The following is a 24,410-nucleotide window of genomic DNA, read 5'->3' on the forward strand; positions in this document are numbered from 1 at the left end:
CGCTAAGTTTAGGTCTTACCTAAATGTACTGTCTCTTGTGATGGAGGATCCTTGCCATGTCCTTGTGTCCTTGGTGGCATAAACTGTATTCTCATACACTACAGTGTTATCCGATACCTGGCAAAAGATGACCAGTTGTAGGAAACCTATATAATGCATTACTCATGATAGTCAAGTGACCATATACCAAGAGGTCCCTTAGGACCAGCAGCCTATTCTTAGTCAAGCTACTTTGATATTAAATAACAAAGACACCCTATGTCAAATCAATGTTTGGGATTGAAGCCTGCATTAGAATTATGCAGCAGTTACAGATCATTTGACAGATGTACTAAGCCTTGAAGAGAGGTCACAGAGAGAGAGTACCAACCAATCGGCTTCCAACTCATTATTCAAACACAGCCTGTAACATGGTAGTTAGGAGCCGACTGGCTGGTACTCTCTCAGCAGCTTAGTACATCTGCCCCTTAGTAATTTGATTGAAACAAGACTAGGGACCCTCTTGTCCTCCTGTAGCGCCAACCATCCATGGAAGCTCCATTACTTCAGTGGCCCTATACACTGGGTTATGAGCAAATACATTGTAGCCACCAGGAGACACATAATCAAGTGCTCTTACTGGGTAAAGGCTCAGACAAGAGTCATTCTAGTAGTTAGGAAGGGTGACAGATGGAATATAGGGCAAGCATCAGTTCTACTACGCACATTCACAGCAGACTAACCTGGCTGGCTCCTCCACAAGAGAGGGGGAACTGGAACAGTATGAAAGCGGAAGTCTTTGAAATGCTCAGTATGGGGCAAGAAGTGGAATCCACATTGAGGACTCCAACTGAAGTCAAGAGCAGGGATGGTGTAGTTACATCCTTAGAGATAGCAATCAGAACCTGGCCAACATCAGTACACTGTGCAGTCACTGGAGGGAAGACACCACAACAGAAGCAGTTGGTTGAATAGAGTCCTTCATCACATGCTTTGTAAACAGATTTCTCCAGGACTATGTAGATATGGTACAGTCTTTACATATCACCTGACCTCCTGGATCAAGCTTACCTTTGTTCCCATAGTAACAGGGAAGGGAGGGGGTCACTGGTTGAGAAGCAGCAGTCTAATCCTTCACAGACCGCCCTGGTCACAGAGGCATTGGCACATGGCAAGCGGTCACCACTCTGGACAGCAGCACAGTCACTGGGAGCATCCATAGCTGAGGGAGAGACAGTCCTTTGTGAAGCACCAACTAGTGATGGTCAGCAGTCTAGAGGCTCAGATTCTTTCACATTTATTTACTGGTCAAGTTTTGGTCTTTAGCCAGTTAATAGGGAAGGTATCTTATAGAGCATTACTAATGGCCTGTCTAGGGAAGACATTTATAGAATTTGACCAATTGATCTAACAATTTAGCACTCAAGTTAGAAGTAAATGGTGGTTGTGCCAAGTTGTAGGCATCTCAAGATGCATCCAGCAGCATCAGCCAGGTAGTAGACCACACGCATACATGAGTACAGGGAATGGTTAATGATTTTTCTACTGTCAAATGTTAACTATTAATTTGAAATCTGCTCTGCAGTACAACAGGTATAACGAGCCTTCTCTTGTGGATAGATGTGGAGCAGACATTTCCTTTAGTTTCAGTTACTGAAGGCACACAGTAGCTAACTAATTCTGGTGATTAGACATTTTTCGTGCACTTTAGTTTCCAGTGAGCTCCCCCAGTTACAGATGCAGCATGGCGGAGAATATTAGGAATTAATGGAGTGATCGCTGCCTGCAAATAGTCTCAGTCCAACATGCCATGCTGCATCGTAGCAAGATGAGCATGGCTACATGGGATGGGATTACAGCTACAAGCCTCAACATAACGATAGACCCGTTATGATCTTAATGGCCACCCCACCCAGCCATAGATCATGAGCATCACAGATGTATTTCTGGCATCCTCAAAGTGAAGTAATTTTATATATTTAGTGAGACATTGGGGCAGGTAGTGTATGGGGTGTACAGGCCACACCTCCTCTGTCTCACAATAGGCCTTTGATCATATTCAGCTCCTAATCTGGCCCTGGTTACATGCAGACAGTTACCTGGCAGGAACGGGCACCGGATATCTTTTTTACGGTATTCCACTGCACCATTAGAAATTTGTTCTGCAATCAGAGTCATCACATAGCCTCCATGCTGTGGAACAAGAGCAATATTGGACATGCACAATACAGGTGTAAGTTACAGGATCCTGTACAGCGTTACATATACACTCCTGTAAGGGTATTAGTATTTAGCTAGACAGGGTTGGAGTTTTAGGTAGTAGAGGAAGTGAGGAATGTATACAGATATGGCCAACCAGCTCCTAACTACAGAGATTAAAAGTGACAGGAGCAGATAGGTTGGTACTTTATTTCTCTAAGTCTTAGTACGTTTGCCCCTCCAAGTTCACCTACTGTATAGGCTATGCCAGCATATTATATGTATTTGAGGCTAGTTTGCCTTACCTCCTGTCTTACATAGCATCCGTCATAGGCAGCACCAATGATCATTGAGCCATCTGGTTTCTGTCCTACCCAGAGCCTACAAGTAGAGTCATTCTGGAGCCTGTGAGGCTTTCCTGCATAATCTGGAATAGATGGAGCACAGTATATGTTAGACAAAAAAAATAATTATATATTTCTCTTTATCTCCTGGAATAAGTCACACTGAAAGAACCTCTTTTACATCCAGGAAAGACATGTACATATCCTAGGATTAAGCTAGGACATACATGTACTGTACCCTTCAACACATTTTATTTCTGCCCCACTGGCAGTGCAACATGATTTTGCCAGGGTACTGTACATCACAGATGGTATTCTGAGGACTATCAGGGGCAAATGCATGATTTAGTAAGTGGGGTTTCTGTGGGAGGGTGGGTGCATACATATACACACCCCCTCCATGAAGTAGAAACCAGGAGGCACTCCGCGTCTTTGTGAGTAAATTAATGTATAAAAGTACAAAAAGCATATTGTACCGTGTCAACACCGAGCAGTGCATTTGTCAAGCCTACAGCATAGCACCTTGAAAAATAAAAAATAAAATACCCTGCGCAGCATTGACACGTCAGTACTAGAGATGAGCGCCTGAAATTTTTCGGGTTTTGTGTTTTGGTTTTGGGTTCGGTTCCGCGGCCGTGTTTTGGGTTCGAACGCGTTTTGGCAAAACCTCACCGAATTATTTTTGTCGGATTCGGGTGTGTTTTGGATTCAGGTGTTTTTTTCCAAAAACACTAAAAAACAGCTTAAATCATAGAATTTGGGGGTCATTTTGATCCCAAAGTATTATTAACCTCAAAAACCATAATTTACACTCATTTTCAGTCTATTCTGAATACCTCACAATATTATTTTTAGTCCTAAAATTTGCACCGAGGTCGCTGTGTGAGTAAGATAAGCGACCCTAGTGGCCGACACAAACACCGGGCACATCTAGGAGTGGCACTGCAGTGTCACGCAGGATGTCCCTTCCAAAAAACCCTCCCCAATCAGCACATGGACGGACTGCCACGGTTAGGTGGTATAAAAAAACCACGGTTAGGTGGTATATAATACAATTATGGATGGACGGACTGCCTGCCGAGTGCCGACACAGAGGTAGCCACAGCCGTGAACTACCGCACTGTACACTGGTTGATAAAGAGATAGTAGTATACTCGTAACAACTAGTATGACGACGGTATAAAGAATGAAAAAAAAAAACCACGGTTAGGTGGTATATATTATAATACAATTATGGTTGGACGGACTGCCTGCCGAGTGCCGACACAGAGGTAGCCACAGCCGTGAACTACCGCACTGTACACTGGTTGATAAAGAGATAGTAGTATACTCGTAACAACTAGTATGACGACGGTATAAAGAATGAAAAAAAAAACCACGGTTAGGTGGTATATAATACAATTATGGTTGGACGGACGGACTGCCGAGTGCCGACACAGAGGTAGCCACAGCCGTGAACTACCGCACTGTACACTGGTTGATAAAGAGATAGTAGTATACTCGTAACAACTAGTATGACTATGACGACGGTATAAAGAAAGAAAAAAAAAACCACGGTTAGGTGGTATATAATACAATTATGGATGGACGGACTGCCTGCCGAGTGCCGACACAGAGGTAGCCACAGCCGTGAACTACCGCACTGTACTGTGTCTGCTGCTAATATAGACTGGTTGATAAAGAGATAGTATACAATACTACTAATATACTGGTGGTCAGGCACTGGTCACCACTAGTCACACTGGCAGTGGCACTCCTGCAGCAAAAGTGTGCACTGTTTAATTTTAATATAATATTATTTATCATGTACTCCTGGCTCCTGCTATAACAACCTGCAGTGCTCCCCAGTCTCCCCCACAATTATAAGCTTTATATACAATACATTGATGTGCAGCACACTGGGCTGAGCAGTGCACACAGACTGAGTCACTGTGTGACTGTGTATCGTTTTTTTCAGGCAGAGAACGGATATATTAAATAAAACAAACAACTGCACTGTCTCTGGTGGTCACTGGTCACTGTGGTCGTCAGTCACTAAACTCTGTCTGCACTCTGCACTCTCTTCTAATCTGCAGTATCACAGCAATCTCTCTCTCTCTCTTCTAAATCTAATCTAAATGGAGAGGACGCCAGCCACGTCCTCTCCCTATCAATCTCAATGCACGTGTGAAAATGGCGGCGACGCGCGGCTCCTTATATAGAATCCGAGTCTCGCGAGAATCCGACAGCGTCATGATGACGTTCGGGCGCGCTCGGGTTAACCAAGCAAGGCGGGAAGATCCGAGTCGCTCGGACCCGTGAAAAAAAAAGTGAAGTTCGTGCGGGTTCGGATTCAAAGAAACCGAACCCGCTCATCTCTAGTCAGTACACTATGCCTTTTGTACTTTAATACATTAATCTACTCTCAAAGACCGCTGCACGCACATACCTACCTACAAATAAGTACATACATAGGGTTCCATCAGGGGCTGGGAGCAGAGGGTCAGCAGTGTGAGGACGGAGGGAGCTGCTGTGGCTGAGCATGCACAGCCAGCAGCTCCCCCCTCCCGGACATTCTACAAGCAGAGAGATACTGTAGCTCTGATGCTGCATCAGTGCAGCAGCTCCGCGGTCGCGGATTTTAACTGAGATGAGACAGCTGTGTCTCAGTCTCAAAAATAAAAAACGATTCAGCTCATCGGGGGGGGGGGGGGGGGGGTCCAGGTACTTGGAACCCCCCACTCTGCGTGCGCCACTGACTATAGATACCTCTGATCCCTAGTGGTATTGCAGCAGCATCTCACTGATACATGGGGTCTTGCAGCGGGGTTCAGTATGGTATGCCGGCGGTCGGGCTCCCGGCGACCAGCATACTGGCGCCGGGAGCCCGACCGCCGGCTTACCGACAGTGTGGCGAGCGCAAATGAGCCCCTTGCAGGCTCGCCACGCTACGGGCACGGTGGAACGCTATGCGCGCTACGCTATTTTATTCTCCCTCCATGGGGGTCGTGGACCCCCACGAGGGAGAATAAGTGTCGGTATGCTGGCTGTCGGGATTCCGGTACTGGGATCCTGTCAGTCGGCATACTGAAGACCACCCCTTGCGGCGTCTTAGAGCAGTTATACACAGGAGTTACAGAAATATTTATGCAGATGTACAGTGTTTAGCTCAAACAGCTACTGATCAGGGTTAGGTTATAAACATCTTAGTGATATTTGGTGGACCCCTTTCTTTGAAAGTAAAGCATTCATAACCATAACCAGAAATAACGACACTGAGACTTGAATTTGGCAGAAAATTGCTAGCTATTTATTTGTCCCTAACCATAGGAAACCTGTAATAAAAAGAGATTAATTTAATATGCCGCTCCATCTGGCATATGGTGGCGGCCCAAAAGAACGGCTCCTTAATCTAAATTAACTTAAATAACTCAATCCTATAAATTTACTAAAAGCTTACCATAAACCGGTAATAGGTGACAACTCAACCCCCACAGTGACTACCCACCGCTCCTGGGTGCCCTGCCGCTGCCTTCCCGGATGGGTGGTCAAGCGGCCATAAGTCGATGGAGGTGAGTGCACCTAAACCACAACAAACTGTAAAAAACACTACAGTTTTCTCTACCATACGAAACTGCCGTTCTTTTCCGCCAATAAATAGCCAACGAAAACAGCCAACAACTTAGAGCCAAAGCACCACGTGCCACAATTTCCAACTACCAGGGCGGGAGGGAGGGAAACCAAATCACCAAGAGACTTAAAATGGCCTCGCCTTCCCTATATATGTCAAGCCCTCCCCTTAAAGAAGGCTGTACTTTCCTTACAGCTAGGTCCACCCCTCCCCAGATGTTTAACTCTTTTCTCTCCTATGCAGTCAATACTCTCTTCTAAACATCTTAGTGATATTTGGTGGACCCCTTTCTTTGAAAGTAAAGCATTCATAACCATAACCAGAAATAACGACACTGAGACTTGAATTTGGCAGAAAATTGCTAGCTATTTATTTGTCCCTAACCATAGGAAACCTGTAATAAAAAGAGATTAATTTAATATGCCGCTCCATCTGGCATATGGTGGCGGCCCAAAAGAACGGCTCCTTAATCTAAATTAACTTAAATAACTCAATCCTATAAATTTACTAAAAGCTTACCATAAACCGGTAATAGGTGACAACTCAACCCCCACAGTGACTACCCACCGCTCCTGGGTGCCCTGCCGCTGCCTTCCCGGATGGGTGGTCAAGCGGCCATAAGTCGATGGAGGTGAGTGCACCTAAACCACAACAAACTGTAAAACACTACAGTTTTCTCTACCATACGAAACTGCCGTTCTTTTCCGCCAACAGCGAAAGACTCATCCCCAAAGTCTTTCGCCACCGCCACCAGAAACCTACCCTAACTCCTGCAAAGCGAAACCTAGATCCTCCAGAAAAAACATCATCCCCTCCTCGGATAGATGTATTCCATCGCGCCGGAAAAGGTGGCTGTCTCTGCACCGTATCCTCGGGTGGCGGACCACCCTACCCGCCGTGGGACAGCACCCACTGTGCCACAGCTCCTTACACCTTTTTCCGGGCCTCGTCAATCCGGCGACCATCCGCCACACCCCTCCAACACAATCTCGGCACCATCAAGGAAAAACCAACACACAAATTGGTCCATTGCGCGGTCCCACTTGCCAGATCCTGTATCATGGCCCACCGCAGCTCCAAGGATGTCCTCTTCCCCTAGTCGCTGCCCCCTAGATGGACAACGAAAACCTTAGGGACTCCATGCTTGCTGGCCTGACTCACTAACCTACTCCTCAGCTCACCCCGCATCATTCCTCGCCAGCCAAGCCATCTGACACCCTGTATTCCAAACAATACCTGAGACCCTTCTGAGGCCACAAACCTTGCCGCCCCGTAAATGTAAGAGTGGCCAACCACCCAAATGGTCAAATTGACTTAAAACCATCCTGAAGGGAAAAAGAGGGGTAGGATTGATTACTAAGAGGCTTATTCATTGTTTATACTGAAGGATCTGCCAAAAAGAAAACTTTATGACTCGCTGTTGCAGCAGTCACGGCCTAGCCGACTGCACCACGTTTTGTTGCCAATTTAGAAGTGCAATTAAAGACACAAAGGGGGAAAAAATCAAATAACATTAAACGAAATAAAAACAGGGGGGGGGGGGTGGAAGGGGGGGGGGGGGGGAGGGGGGTATAAAATGGGAAACACATGTAATAACTCAGCTGGAGGTGAAACGTAAAGACCTGCTGAGGGACTCTGATTAGACCAAATTAGCCGAATTATGGATTAGAATTCAGTCCGTCAAGTCAGGCAAAAAAATCGCAAATAACTCCAGACCCCCGCTGCCGACTCATGCCAGCAACGGCGAGTAGCTAATCCCTGAGTAGGATAACCAACAAAACAAAACAAAAGGGGTAACACCAACAGACGCACAACACCACAAATTCTCAGAACTGTAACAGCATAATACATTGCAACTTTACGCAAAGCACCAAGCGCAAACCGACCTCTCATGTGACGGGGCGAATATATCGTCTATAACTTGCTGCTTTCCATCGCCCCACCGCCTGTATTTCAGTTCCGGAGTAACCCGCCGCAGCAGCCGACGTCGCTGCGCCAATGCTAAAGGAGTGGGTACCACAAGCAGTGGGTGGGAGGCCCAGGCCCGCCAAACATCGACTCAGCAACCATTGAAACTGGTATTTCGTGACTGGCAGCCCATCATAATGCAACAGCCCAGACCCCTCCTTAACGGGTCGCACCCCCACGTATTGCATTGCCAGCCTCACCGGGCAAACGCTCTCCTCCAGCGCTGATACCATTGTAACCCAGCGCCCTCTCCCCACTTAATCCGTCTTGGAGCGTCGTAACCTGCACAGCAAGGACCTCACACCCACTACCACGTTCTCGACCAGCATACGCGAATCTGCTCTCTTGGAAGGCGCTACCAACTCAAAAAATGGAAAGGCTCCGTGGAAAGCCATTGAGAACGCCAAACTAAACAAAAGCGTCTCAAACCTGGACGACGCAACTCGCCCTACGGCCTTGATTACGGCCGGCAACAAAGCCGCATCGATGGGCCGCCTCCTATCTGGCGGCGACGGCGCAACTCGCGCCCACCCTTTCACTTCCTTCCGCAGAACTTCGCTTTTCGTTACGTCAGGGACGCCTCGCAGCTTGCAGAGAAAAGAAATGCCTGCCAAGTACCGAGAAACCACTGCTCGTGACCTGTCGGAGACGTAGCGCTGCCACCTAAAAGAAAGCAAACAGCCGATGTCTGCTCTTACCTCGATGCTGCCGCCCCCGGACAAACTCCTCCCACTCACTCCAAGCCTGTCCGTACACCTTGTTCGTGGCCGGCGCGATTGACCGCAACGCTAAACCTCCAGTCCGGTCCGGTCACCTGCCAAACATAACCGGGACAGTGAAAACCTTGCTCTTCGGCCTCGGGAGCCAAACCCCCGCAATCTCTCCCACTGTCCACGCGACAACGCGTCTGCGATTTCGTTTTCCCACCCGAGCACGTGCTGCGCCCGGAACTATAGGTTCCTACGCAAGGAAGTGCAAAGCAATTGTCCAAGAAACCGTAGTACCGCCAACGATTTCGCCCCTTGGTTATTAATCGTATGTCCACGGCCAGATTAACTCCCTGAACACAATGCTGCGGTTAGCCAACCGATCTCCCCAAACTTCCAGCGCCACCATAATGGGAAAAAAGCTCCAGCAGCACCAGATCCCTTTAAAGACCCTCGCTATGCCAATTCGCCGGCCAAGATGCCGCACACCACGATCCCTACAGAAGACAGCCGAATCCAGAGGAACCTGCAGCAGTGGTAAAAACTGCAAACTCTCGCTGTCCATGGCTGGCGCTTGCCATATGCTCACCCCGCTGAATTCCTCCAGGAATGAAGCCCAGACAGCCAAATCCCTTTTTGGCTCAGAGGACAAACGAACGAAATGATGCGGCCTGGCACACCCCGCTGCCGCTCTTTCGAGCTTCCTGCAGAAAACCCTGCCCATCGGTATCACCCGACAAGCAAAGTTCAGCATGCCCCGCACGGACTGAGCCTGCCGCAGCGTGACTTTACGCGAGCCGTTGAAAAGGCAAATAGTTTCGCGGAGCTTTGACACTTCGTCCTGGGCGGGCTACACTCTCCCGCCACGGTGCCAATTTCATTCCCCCAAAATTGATAGACAGGATGCCGCAGTAATCTAAAAGCTGACTCAACATCGATCTTAGCCATGAGGGCCCCGCTCCCGTATCTGCGGACCATACCTAGCGTCTCGTCGAACGACTGATACGCCACCGAGCAATGAGCCGGTGGTATGGCGTCGTTGACCGACGCTCCTGGCGGGTAAGAAAAATGCTGAATCAGCCGAAAGGCGCCCGGAGTCTTCTTTGGTACCCCCCGAACCGGGGCTAACCAAAACTTTGCATCCCGCTTATCAGGATAAAGACCCAACCATTTACCCATAGTTTACCGACCTAACTGGCGTTGGTGCCCTGCTGAGCGGTCCCGCTCGCGGCCTGCTAAGTGTAGGGTTGTTTCCTCCGATTGCCCTGTCGTCCCCCTTGGAATAAAAGGAGGCTGGGTGGGTTCCACCGCCCTGCTGGCAAGAGTGGCGAAAACGGCACTGTTTGCCAATGAACATGTTCCGCTGTTAAAAGCGAAGCCTTTCCCCCGAGGGGCAGACCGCCCGCACATGCGAACGGCCAATCCGCCTGTCTTGGCAAATGCCCCGCTCCCTGCGCTGACGGCCCCCCGCGGCGCCCCCCCCCGTACCCTGTTCCTGGGTCTCGTCCTCCCGTTGGGATGCCCGGGTCACTTTGAGACAGACCTCCAGATCTTTGAACCCGAAGTCCATGACCCGTAACCCGTCCTGCTTCTCCAGAAACTCTTGGTCATATTGCCGCCATTCCGAACCCCGGGATGTGCGCTGCATGTCATGCACGAGATGCAGGTACCGGATAATATTCATGTGTTCTTCCGGCCTATCCTCCAAATAGCATGCCGCAAACACCCAAAAAACCGGCCAGCCAATTATCAAAAGACCGGAAAGCTTCTGTCCCCATGCCCGTCTTAGCGGCCGCCGCTTTGTAGTCCCTCTTCATGGCCCTAGTCAAGACGAGCAAGTCTACGAGGACACCCCTACTTATCTTCTTGTGGCAGCTATCTCGCAGCCCCCTCATAACTGCGGTGTAATCGCAGCGCACTACCCCCGGCAGGTCGCGCCGCTTCTCTGCCCTACGCTCCTCTACACTCATTCGCCTGCGTCGCTTGCGCCTCTTCTGCTGCTTCGCCGCCCTTTTGGCAAGTTTCTCGGCCTCCCTCCTTGCCCTATCGGTACTATCCGCGTCGGACGCTTGCGAAGCCAAAGAGGAGGATGAGGAGGAGGGTGAAGAGCTACGCGAACTCGAGGTGGAATTTGAAAAAGACTGCACCAACTCACCGGATGCCGTCGACCTCTCCGACTCGGATTGCTCGTCGTCCTCATTCCAATCTTCGTCCACTGCGAAGTCTGCCGACCCGTTCCGATCCCAGCTCCAGCTCCGCCGCGGAAGCCCCCAGCTCTCGGCAGGCTCGTGCCACTCGCTGCGCTGCTGACGCACTGACATTGCCTAAAACCCCTGCGTCCCGCAGCTTGGCCGGAATCCGCCGATGCCCTGGGGGAGGCCACTGAAGCCAGTGTTCAAAGAGCCTGCGCCATCGTGGCCAGAGCCGACGCTATGGCCCCAAGAGGATCCCATGCGGCGCGACCCCCGGAAACGCCGCCCAAAGGGCGACCGGTCCTTGGTTGGGCGCGACCCGCGCCCCCTGACCGCCCGACGCGCCCCGGGGGTCCCGCCCTTCATGCTCCAACCCGAAGACAAGAGCCCCCGGCCGGCCAGTGGCTCTCCCCCTCCGATCCTTCCCCTTCCCTATCCAGGGAAGGAGAAGAATCCCCTGATCCTGAGGAGGACCTGCTGACGCGCGCCTCAGCCCGGGCCGCGGCCCTGCGGCCGCCGACCCATTCCCTGACGCCCCCCCTGCCGCGGGCCCCGCTGCGTCCCGCGACGGTGTGAGAGACCTGCTGTTCCCCCGTGCGTGCTCCCCCGCGTGTCACCCGACCAGCGGAGGGTGCACCCGCATGTAGCTGGCGGCCGACCCTAGTCGTTCCTGCCGTGCACCCATCATTTATCGCCAACTATGCTCCCAGCGCTGCCTCCTTGAGGCACACGCTGCACCCCCCCCCAACCTGCTTCACCCCCTGCCGAACTCCGGCATCCGGGGAGAAGAAGAGGTTGAACTGTGCACCGCTGCGCGCGCACGTGCGCGGCCAGCGGCGCCTGGAGCGAGCGTGGGCGCGCGCGCACCTCGAGCGCGCGCCCCACGTCCCCCGTCAACGTCCTCCCGGACTGTTCCCCCTGCTCAGCCGCCGCGCGAGGCTCCTGAATAGTCCCCGCGCGGCGACCACCAGCTCCCTTAGACCTCCTCTCCCCCCGCCCGAACAACCGACCGCGGCGGGGAAGGAGAGACTGAGCCTGCAGTACACTGGCGCCCCCCTCGGCGCGCGGGCGCCCGCCATGACCCCGGGACGGCGGCTCCCGGCGTGGATACCCACCCGGCCATTCGGTGCCTGCCCGCAGCTGAGTAAATCTCCTCAGCTGCGTGCTAACTGCCGCGTCACTCCCCTGCTCCCCGCCTCCGGCGGCTGAGGGTATGTGTTCAGCCGCACGGCATTGGGATCTCCCGCTGCCCGGCGCGCGCTGGGACCGTCTGATCAGGTCCCGTAGCGGCGCCTCTCTGTTAGGGGAACAAAATCTCTTCCAGGAAGGGATCCCGGCCGCCTCACACCGTTGTGTCCGGCGCGCCGCTGCGATACCGAGGGGAGGGGGGGGGGGGGGGGGGACTGAATACTATATAATGGTTTTAAAAACCTATCACATGTAAGGAAGCTGTGCTACTGGCCCTTATAACAACCAGTACTCACAGCCAGACGATTTGAAGCGGATCTCTTGTGATGCAGATCCCCTCAAAAGGGAATCTTAGTCTCCTCTGTATTAGCAGGCTTTGTCTCCCTTTTCCTAGGGAGACGCAGCACTGTCTTGCATAAAACCAAATCACCAAGAGACTTAAAATGGCCTCGCCTTCCCTATATATGTCAAGCCCTCCCCTTAAAGAAGGCTGTACTTTCCTTACAGCTAGGTCCACCCCTCCCCAGATGTTTAACTCTTTTCTCTCCTATGCAGTCAATACTCTCTTCTTCTTGCACTTGCTATAATGTACAGTAACTGCATTGACATTACAGCCACCAGTCAGGAGAGACAGCTTGTAGAGAGCAACAGGTCAGCAGGCAAGAGAGGTCACATTTAACCATGTCCCTCATGTGCTGATCTGCAACTCTACCATAATGCAGGGCTGCACCTTATGCTAAACCTGAGGCTCTTATATACCAGGTGGAATATGTAGGCAAGTATGTACTAAACCTTGGAGAGAGATACACTGTAGTTGGAGATAAAGGGACAGCTGTATTAAGCCTTAAAAAGTGATAAAGTGGAGTGTAATAAAGAGTGATAAATGTATCAGCCAATCAGCTTCCTAACTGCCTTGTAACAGGATGAGTTTAAAAAATAGGAGCTGATTTGTTAGTACTTTATCACTTTAAGGCTTAATACATCTGGCCCAAAGTACCAGCCATCTCCTAACAGTCAGTTTCCAAAAACAGCCTGTAACATGGCCGTTAGGATATTGCTGGCTGGTACTGTATCTCTGGCCACAGCTTAGTACATAGACCCCCTATCCCTGTAAACCAGAACACATGAATTACATTCTGTGGCTGGCTTAATTCAAGCCTGACCGTCACCTGGTTTTAATCAGCCACAAAACCTGTGAATCTGGGAGGCGATCACCAGACCTCCTGTCGGGATCCCGGCAGTCACAATGCTGACACTGGAACCCCGACAGGTAGTGAGATGCCACAGGCTTTTCTTCCTCTGTGGGTGTCCACGATACCCACAGAGAGAGTACAACCTGTGGTGAGTGCAGTATGTAACCGTGCCCACAGCATGGCGAGCCTGCAAGGGGGTTTCTCATACTCGCCCTGCAGCCAGCCAGGATGCGGTTGACTGTATCTTGACAGCTGGCATCCAGGCTGCCGGTAAATCGTATATATTCCATGAATCCCTGCGTGTCCCAGTTAGGACAGTACAGTAAGCCTGCCAATACACTGCAGGGCAGCAGTGACCCAGGTGCCACACAACAGCCATTGGTACAGAGCATCAGAAGCACTGATCACGTTCCTATGACAGGCACACCAGCCCACACCCAATACTCTAACATGCAATGCTGGGGTGTATTGTTTGCCTTATTCTAGGTAAGAGTCAAGGGAGAAGGCTTTCTAAAGAGAAGTGGAGGTATTGCCTAGAGATGAGCGGGTTCGGTTTCTCTGAATCCGAACCCGCCAGAACTTCATGTTTTTTTTCACGGGTCCGAGCGACTCGGATCTTCCCGCCTTGCTCGGTTAACCCGAGCGCGCCCGAACGTCATCATGACGCTGTCAGATTCTCGCGAGGCTCGGATTCTATCGCGAGACTCGGATTCTATATAAGGAGCCGCGCGTCGCCGCCATTTTCACACGTGCATTGAGATTGATAGGGAGAGGACGTGGCTGGCGTCCTCTCCGTTTAGAATAGATTAGAGAGACACTTGATTTACTAATTTTGGGGAGCATTAGGAGTACTCAGTACAGTGCAGAGTTTTGCTGATAGTGACCACCAGTTTTATTTATAATCCGTTCTCTGCCTGAAAAAAGCGATACACAGCACACAGTGACTCAGTCACATACCATATCTGTGTGCACTGCTCAGGCTAGTGTGCTGCATCATCTATTATCTATATATAATATTATATATATCTGTCTGACTGCTCAGCTCACACAGCTTATAATTGTGGGGGAGACTGGGGAGCACTACTGCAGTGCCAGTTATAGGTTATAGCAGGAGCCAGGAGTACATAATATATTATATAGTGAGTGACCACCAGACACACAGTGCAGTTTATTTAATATATCCGTTCTCTGCCTGAAAAAAGCGATACACACAGTGACTCAGTCAGTCACATACCATATCTGTGTGCACTGCTCAGGCTCAGGCCAGTGTGCTGCATCATCTATATATATTATATATCTGTCTGACTGCTCAGCTCACACAGCTTATAATTGTGGGGGAGACTGGGGAGCACTACTGCAGTGCCAGTTATAGGTTATAGCAGGAGCCAGGAGTACATAATATTATATTAAAATTAAACAGTGCACACTTTTGCTGCAGGAGTGCCACTGCCAGTGTGACTAGTGACCAGTGACCTGACCACCAGTATATATAATATTAGTAGTATACTATCTCTTTATCAACCAGTCTATATATTAGCAGCAGACACAGTACAGTGCGGTAGTTCACGGCTGTGGCTACCTCTGTGTCGGCACTCGGCAGCCCGTCCATAATTGTATACTAGTATCCAATCCATCCATCTCCATTGTTTACCTGAGGTGCCTTTTAGTTGTGCCTATTAAAATATGGAGAACAAAAATGTTGAGGTTCCAAAATTAGGGAAAGATCAAGATCCACTTCCACCTCGTGCTGAAGCTGCTGCCACTAGTCATGGCCGAGACGATGAAATGCCAGCAACGTCGTCTGCCAAGGCCGATGCCCAATGTCATAGTACAGAGCATGTCAAATCCAAAACACCAAATATCAGTAAAAAAAGGACTCCAAAACCTAAAATAAAATTGTCGTCGGAGAAGCGTAAACTTGCCAATATGCCATTTACCACACGGAGTGGCAAGGAACGGCTGAGGCCCTGGCCTATGTTCATGGCTAGTGGTTCAGCTTCACATGAGGATGGAAGCACTCAGCCTCTCGCTAGAAAAATGAAAAGACTCAAGCTGGCAAAAGCAGCACAGCAAAGAACTGTGCATTCTTCGAAATCCCAAATCCACAAGGAGAGTCCAATTGTGTCGGTTGCGATGCCTGACCTTCCCAACACTGGACGTGAAGAGCATGCGCCTTCCACCATTTGCACGCCCCCTGCAAGTGCTGGAAGGAGCACCCGCAGTCCAGTTCCTGATAGTCAGATTGAAGATGTCAGTGTTGAAGTACACCAGGATGAGGATATGGGTGTTGCTGGCGCTGGGGAGGAAATTGACCAGGAGGATTCTGATGGTGAGGTGGTTTGTTTAAGTCAGGCACCCGGGGAGACACCTGTTGTCCGTGGGAGGAATATGGCCGTTGACATGCCAGGTGAAAATACCAAAAAAAATCAGCTCTTCGGTGTGGAGGTATTTCACCAGAAATGCGGACAACAGGTGTCAAGCCGTGTGTTCCCTTTGTCAAGCTGTAATAAGTAGGGGTAAGGACGTTAACCACCTCGGAACATCCTCCCTTATACGTCACCTGCAGCGCATTCATAATAAGTCAGTGACAAGTTCAAAAACTTTGGGTGACAGCGGAAGCAGTCCACTGACCAGTAAATCCCTTCCTCTTGTAACCAAGCTCACGCAAACCACCCCACCAACTCCCTCAGTGTCAATTTCCTCCTTCCCCAGGAATGCCAATAGTCCTGCAGGCCATGTCACTGGCAATTCTGACGAGTCCTCTCCTGCCTGGGATTCCTCCGATGCATCCTTGCGTGTAACGCCTACTGCTGCTGGCGCTGCTGTTGTTGCCGCTGGGAGTCGATGGTCATCCCAGAGGGGAAGTCGTAAGCCCACTTGTACTACTTCCAGTAAGCAATTGACTGTTCAACAGTCCTTTGCGAGGAAGATGAAATATTACAGCAGTCATCCTACTGCAAAGCGGATAACTGAGGCCTTGGCATCCTGGGTGGTGAGAAACGTGGTTCCGGTATCCATCATTACTGCAGAGCCAACTAGAGACTTGTTGGAGGTACTGTGTCCCCGGTACCAAATACCATCTAGGTTCCATTTCTCTAGGCAGGCGATACCGAAAATGTACACAGACCTCAGAAAAAGAGTCACCAGTGTCCTAAAAAATGCAGCTGTACCCAATGTCCACTTAACCACGGACATGTGGACAAGTGGAGCAGGGCAGGGTCAGGACTATATGACTGTGACAGCCCACTGGGTAGATGTATGGACTCCCGCCGCAAGAACAGCAGCGGCGGCACCAGTAGCAGCATCTCGCAAACGCCAACTCTTTCCTAGGCAGGCTACGCTTTGTATCACCGCTTTTCAGAATACGCACACAGCTGAAAACCTCTTACGGCAACTGAGGAAGATCATCGCGGAATGGCTTACCCCAATTGGACTCTCCTGTGGATTTGTGGCATCGGACAACGCCAGCAATATTGTGTGTGCATTAAATATGGGCAAATTCCAGCACGTCCCATGTTTTGCACATACCTTGAATTTGGTGGTGCAGAATTTTTAAAAAAACGACAGGGGCGTGCAAGAGATGCTGTCGGTGGCCAGAAGAATTGCGGGACACTTTCGGCGTACAGGCACCACGTACAGAAGACTGGAGCACCACCAAAAACTACTGAACCTGCCCTGCCATCATCTGAAGCAAGAAGTGGTAACGAGGTGGAATTCAACCCTCTATATGCTTCAGAGGTTGGAGGAGCAGCAAAAGGCCATTCAAGCCTATACAATTGAGCACGATATAGTAGGTGGAATGCACCTGTCTCAGGCGCAGTGGAGAATGATTTCAACGTTGTGCAAGGTTCTGATGCCCTTTGAACTTGCCACACGTGAAGTCAGTTCAGACACTGCCAGCCTGAGTCAGGTCATTCCCCTCATCAGGCTTTTGCAGAAGAAGCTGGAGGCATTGAAGAAGGAGCTAAAAGGGAGCGATTCCGCTAGGCATGTGGGACTTGTGGATGCAGCCCTTAATTCGCTTAACAAGGATTCACTAGTGGTCAATCTGTTGAAATCAGAGCACTACATTTTGGCCACCGTGCTCGATCCTAGATTTAAAGCCTACCTTGGATCTCTCTTTCCGGCAGACACAGGTCTGCTGGGGTTGAAAGACCTGCTGGTGACAAAATTGTCAAGTCAAGCGGAACGCGACCTGTCAACATCTCCTCCTTCACATTCTCCCGCAACTGGGGGTGCGAGGAAAAGGCTCAGAATTCCGAGCCCACCCGCTGGCGGTGATGCAGGGCAGTCTGGAGCGACTGCTGATGCTGACATCTGGTCCGGACTGAAGGACCTGACAACGATTACGGACATGTCGTCTACTGTCACTGCATATGATTCTCTCAACATTGATAGAATGGTGGAGGATTATATGAGTGACCGCATCCAAGTAGGCACGTCACACAGTCCGTACTTATACTGGCAGGAAAAAGAGGCAATTTGGAGGCCCTTGCACAAACTGGCTTTATTCTACCTAAGTTGCCCTCCCACAAGTGTGTACTCCGAAAGAGTGTTTAGTGCCGCCGCTCACCTTGTCAGCAATCGGCGTACGAGGTTACATCCAGAAAATGTGGAGAAGATGATGTTCATTAAAATTAATTATAATCCATTCCTCCGCGGAGACATTGACCAGCAGCAATTGCCTCCACAAAGTACACAGGGAGCTGAGATGGTGGATTCCAGTGGGGACGAATTGATAATCTGTGAGGAGGGGGATGTACACGGTGATATATCGGAGGGTGAAGATGAGGTGGACATCTTGCCTCTGTAGAGCCAGTTTGTGCAAGGAGAGATTAATTGCTTCTTTTTTTGGGGGGGGTCCAAACCAACCCGTCATATCAGTCACAGTCGTGTGGCAGACCCTGTCACTGAAATGATGGGTTGGTTAAAGTGTGCATGTCCTGTTTTGTTTATACAACATAAGGGTGGGTGGGAGGGCCCAAGGACAATTCCATCTTGCACCTCTTTTTTCTTTTCTTTTTATCATGTGCTGATTGGGGAGGGTTTTTTGGAAGGGACATCCTGCGTGACACTGCAGTGCCACTCCTAGATGGGCCCGGTGTTTGTGTCGGCCACTAGGGTCGCTAATCTTACTCACACAGTCAGCTACCTCATTGCGCCTCTTTTTTTCTTTGCGTCATGTGCTGTTTGGGGAGGGTTTTTTGGAAGGGACATCCTGCGTGACACTGCAGTGCCACTCCTAGATGGGCCCGGTGTTTGTGTCGGCCACTAGGGTCGCTAATCTTACTCACACAGCTACCTCATTGCGCCTCTTTTTTTCTTTGCGTCATGTGCTGTTTGGGGAGGGTTTTTTGGAAGGGACATCCTGCGTGACACTGCAGTGCCACTCCTAGATGGGCCCGGTGTTTGTGTCGGCCACTAGGGTCGCTAATCTTACTCACACAGCTACCTCATTGCGCCTCTTTTTTTCTTTGCGTCATGTGCTGTTTGGGGAGGGTTTTTTGGAAGGGCCATCCTGCGTGACACTGCAGTGCCACTCCTAGATGGGCCCGGTGTTTGTGTCGGCCACTAGGGTCGCTTATCTTACTCACACAGCGACCTCGGTGCAAATTTTAGGACTAAAAATAATATTGTGAGGTGTGAGGTATTCAGAATAGACTGAAAATGAGTGTAAATTATGGTTTTTGAGGTTAATAATACTTTGGGATCAAAATGACCCCCAAATTCTATGATTTAAGCTGTTTTTTAGTGTTTTTTGAAAAAAACACCCGAATCCAAAACACACCCGAATCCGACAAAAAAAAATTCGGTGAGGTTTTGCCAAAACGCGTTCGAACCCAAAACACGGCCGCGGAACCGAACCCAAAACCAAAACACAAAACCCGAAAAATTTCAGGCGCTCATCTCTAGTATTGCCTATAGCAAGCAGACTGTAGCTACCATTTTGCAAGTTTGGCCCCAGAATCCTAACAACCTGAACTCAGTGTGCCAGGGAGGGTTAGGCATTAGGGGTGAGGTTAGTACATACTTGCCTACCTGACCCTCTCCATGAGGGAGAAAATGCTCTGTTCCTGGACTTTCCTGGTAATGTATGATAGCCATCACCTGTGGTGAAACACCTTTCTTATCAATTAACTAGCTCACCACAGGTGATGGCAATCATACATTACCAGGAAAGTCCAGGAACAGAGCATTTTCTCCCTCATGGAGAGGGTCAGGTAGGCAAGTATGGATTAGTGTAATTTTGTATGCAGTGTTGGGATTCTAAACATTGGAATGCTGCTGTCAGTCATGTGACAGCTAGCATTCTAAGCATCGGTCTCCTATACCCAGCCCCAGGTAAGTGATACTACTAAGTTAGTTGCTATGGGCAACATCACCAGTTATACTCCATTACTGGATATTTGCTATATGAAGATTGCCTCAGTACTTCCAAAAATCCCTACACCAACGTATATAGGGTGATAGTTGCTGGAAGTTGTGTACATCTGGTGTAACCTACTTTGAATTTGCCCCTACAGCTTATTAGCTCCCCAAGATGTTGTAGCACATTTCTAGGCTACAGTGATGTCTTGTGTTTAGAAGGAAACGTTATATTTTCAGATTTAAAAATAAATAAAAAATTAGGTTCGGGGCGCACAAGTCTGGGGGTAGAGCTATTATAGATAGCTTTTAGAGAAGAAAGCACTCAAAAATGAACTTTAAAATAAAACATCTTACGGAAAATACATTTTAGCCCAAGACAGGTTCAGGAACCCAGTTCCTGATCATATAGCATATTCCTTATTTAAACATAACTTACAAGCTCTGTTGCCTTATGGGTAAGATGGTTAGTGAAGAGATTACAAGAACCCAGTTCCAGAACTACCACCAGTGCCTTGCACTGGGGCCCAAAGCCAGCAGCATGTAACGAGTCCAACTGACTCATGCCGCTGTGTGCTGCGGGCCGCCGGAGCAGAGCATAGGGACACAGCCGCAGGGGAAAGGAGGAGGGAGGGGGACTAGGTAACCTCAGCAGCACAATGTAATTGGTGGTGGCGCCACATCAGCTGTCCCTCTCCTTCCACATTGGCTGGCCACCGCTGTGATGAGGGAAGCGGCAGCCAGCCTATGTGGAAGGAGGGGGACAGCTGCAGCAGCACCGCCAATTACATTGCGCTGCTGCAGCTCCCTCCTCCTCCTCGGGATCAGCCCAACTGCCTGCACCAAGGAGCCCGACTGCCAGAGCAAGCAGAGAGACAGAAAGTATCATTCTGTCTGTCGTAATGTGTATAAAAAAAAAAAAAAAAAAAAAAAAAAAGGGGACTGTCCACAGTAATATGTAAAAGGGGCTCTACCTGTTGTAGTGGCGCTATTGTGCAGCATAATTTAAATAATGGTGACTACCGTGCACCGTAGTATGAATTGGTATTGTGGCCACACCCCTTCCCCATGTAGCCACACCCCTATAATTTTTCTGCACACCTATGGCGCATACTGCCCCTATTTTACATAAGGGGGGGGGGGGGGGGGGGAGCAGCAATGCCATTTCTTGCACACAGTGTTATAATGTCTCGTTACAGTAATGTTGGTAGGTATCAGTTTCCCTGTCCCTGAGCAGGTCCCCCTTACCAGATCCTCTCCAGCACGGTGCCCCCCATTGCATCCAAATAATCACCCCTTTCTCCACATCCAAAATCTAGGACACATCCTAAACGGATCCCATCTGTAATGTGTATCTCTACCCTGTTGCGTCATACTGTACTTTGCATCCCTGAGTACCAGTGAATGTTTTACTATATCTATATATTATGGGAACATGCAAAGAATCCCTAATTTGCAGTTGGGGGGGTGGACTTGAACGGGATGAGAGGCCCAAAGCATTTTATTGCACCTGGGACCACCGCTCACTAGTTCCATCACTACCCAGTTCACTTTCTTTTCAACAATTGAAGCTATAGTTACACATTCCCACCAGAAAGAAGCCTAATAACTAACAGTCCTCATCAACTGATAGATTTTAATAGAAGATGCAGAGTTCCCTTTATAGAGGCCAGGTATCTCCAGTTAGGAAGTAGAGGCCATCGCTACTCACCCAGTACTGTGAAGGCAGAAGCAAAATCCAGGCGCACAGAGGGCAGAGAGAGACGCATCTTACTGGAACCACAATGCAGATCAGACACATCTTCTAAAAACTCCTCAGTACCAGACACTAAGCTATAGCTCCACAGCAATACTATACACCCCAACCAGCCCCTGGAGAACACCATCCTGCCTGCAGCTCCCAATACTGCACACCCCAACCAGCCCCTGGAGATCCCCATCCTGCCTGTAACTCCCAATACTACAGGTGACCACAGGCCGGTCATTTATACCATGAGGAGGAGGCGGAGCCTGCAGTGTGATCAGTCAGGTGCTAATGTGATCCCAGGTGTGCGTCATAAGGCCACTCAGGTGGGTAATAAGCACATTGTCCCATTATTCACTATCACCACAACTTACCATCCATTTTCTTTCCAACAATTAAACGGACTATAAACCTGTATTTTACCTGTGTATATAATTACACTGTCCCACAAATAATTGTATTTTTGCTTTATACACATGGGAGTCCCAAAGCAGAATTATTTTATCTATTCATTTATATAGTGCACTCAGTAGTTACATGGCAGTGCCGTACACAGATCCATTTATAGCTGTTGTATCACTATATGACAGAGGTTCCCAAACGCGGTCCTCAAGGCACCCCAACAGTCCAGGTTTTAAATGTATCCATGCTTGGCCACAGGTGACTTAATCAGCACCTCAGTCAATTTGATTTAACCATCTGTGCTGAGCTATGGATATACCTAAATCCTGGACTGTTGGGGTGCCTTGAGGACTGCATTTGGGAACCTCTGCTATATGAGATATGGCCAGATGTGGTGAAGTTTGACATCTCACAATCAGATAGGCTTTTACTAGGGTGACCATAATATCCCTTTAATCTGGGACACCTATGATTTACACAGGTTCTGTGGCTGGCTAAAACCAGGTGAAATTCAGGCTAGAGTTTAGCCAGCCACAGAACATGTGTAAATCATAGGTGTCCCAGATTAAAGGGATATTATGGTCACCCTAAACTTTTACAGTGCTACTGGGACACTCATGAATTACATAGGTTCTGTGCAGCCACAGAACCTGTGTAATTCATAAGAGTCCCATTTTAAAGGGATAAGCCTACAATCACAAACCTCCCAACTGTCCCAATTTTCGTGGGACATTCCTGCTTTTTTGGGACTGTCCCGCTGTCCCGCCCGTGGACTTCAGTGTCCCACGGTGGGAAAGGGGGGGGCAGTTGGGAGGCTCTTGTCATCGCTGCCCTGCTTAGCGTACAGCGTCTATTCAGTGGAGACAGGAGGAGAGAGGGGCATGCCAGCAACTCACAGAGCGCTGGGCAAGCCCCCTGTGACGAGAACGGGCCCTCCCATGAAGCCACACCCCCTTTTCAGGCAGGTGCGCGCACATGTCCCTCCATAGGATAAACAGAAGTTGGGAAGTATGCAGTCAGACTCATTTATTGCACCATGTATAGAGAGCGTTATCATCCCGCCACAGGTCACTGGGAAGGTCACGGCTGCCTCTGAGACACTCACATGTGGCTGAGTTATCCGCTCAGTAGCCCTTACATCATAATGGGATTTATTATGACACTTTAAGATGATGCTGGCGATGTAATTATCTTATAATGACAGTCTGCTTTATGTGTCAGCAGCGCTGTGATATAACTCTCACGCAAACAGATCTCTGTAAAAAAATAATACAATTATGTGTAAATACACAGTCAGATGCTTTGACTGTAGCCAAGTGGACGGTAAGGGGACCACGGCGTTACAATCACATCATCATAGCCACACCCCATGCTATAGATTGCCGCAATTACTGGCATTGTAAAGCGGGAGGCAGGGCTTCGATGACCAGATTCAGGGTGAATTGCATTATCAAGCGGGCCGAACCGTTCACTTCATTGGCGTTTCTATGATAGGTGCAATGTGTGCGGTGCACACAGGCCACTGGGTCCAGGGGGGCCCACACTGCACCCATATTTGAATATTTACCTTTCTGGAGTCCAGCATTGGGCACTGCAATCACGGCAAAAATGGCTGCCAAAATGGCTGCCACACATGTGCAGTAGTGAAATTGGTTTCTGGAACATGCGTTATAGACTGCGACAGATGCTGGAGACTACTGGGCCATGCAGAGTAGGGGGCCCACCTGGAGATGCACACGGGCCCCCTCCTCTGTAGAAATGCCCCTGTGCCTCTGGAAAGTTGCCTGAGATTCGGGTGTCTCCCAGATATTTTGTTAGATTAGGCAAGTAAGCAGTGAGTTCATAGGAATGCACACAAACTGCCGTACTCCCACCTCCAGGGCATAGACTACTAACCTGGGCTGCTGTCACTGCTGTAAAGCAGACGTGTCAAACTCATGGTCATCCAGCTGTTCTGAAACTACAAGTCCCAGCATGCTTTACCAGCTGATCAGTGGAAGGTATGCTGGCAAAGCATGCTGGGACTTGTAGTTTCACAACAGCTGGAGGGCCACGAGTTTGACATGGCTGCTGTAAAGTATTTCATCCGGCTTTTTTAATCCAAAATGGCCGATGTATAACTGCTGTATCCAAATATAATGTTTTGAAAGTTGGTTTCAAATTAGCTAAGTTCTAGGAAGTGGGAGTTAGCTTTTATCCCAGTGAGAAAGGGGTGGTGGTTAGGAGTGCAATCTATGACTCGGGGGTTGGGATAAGTTTCTTTAGGAACACCCCTTTGGGGCTGCCATCAGAAATTGTGGGTCTTGGGACTGACAAAATAGGCATCCCCCCCACTGGTTGTGGCCACACATCACAAGGAGCATGGCAACTCAAAACAGGGATTTGTCAGCATGACCGACACCTATTTGTTGTCACTCTGGCAGCATTACTCTCCATTCCATTCCAAATACACCTTAACTATATGGTCACGGTGGACCTGGTCCCCTTCAGAGACCGTCCAACAAGCCCGGGCCTGGGT

At 49.5% G+C, this 24,410-nt stretch overlaps 1 protein-coding gene across 1 annotated transcript in view; it reads right to left on the reverse strand.

Annotated features, from left to right (window-relative positions):
* LOC134933447 (zona pellucida sperm-binding protein 4-like) overlaps nt 1–24,410 on the reverse strand; it is a 103,335-nt gene that overhangs the window by 14,471 nt on the left and 64,454 nt on the right. Inside the window, exons 5-6 of the mRNA XM_063928662.1 lie at nt 723–913; nt 20–117 (exon numbers count right to left, since the gene is read on the reverse strand). Coding sequence (XP_063784732.1) covers nt 20–117; nt 723–913 — 289 coding nt within the window. The remainder of the gene's footprint in view (nt 1–19; nt 118–722; nt 914–24,410) is intronic.

Source organism: Pseudophryne corroboree, chromosome 6 (assembly GCF_028390025.1).
Source record: "Pseudophryne corroboree isolate aPseCor3 chromosome 6, aPseCor3.hap2, whole genome shotgun sequence".
Taxonomy (NCBI): Eukaryota; Metazoa; Chordata; class Amphibia; order Anura; family Myobatrachidae; genus Pseudophryne; species Pseudophryne corroboree.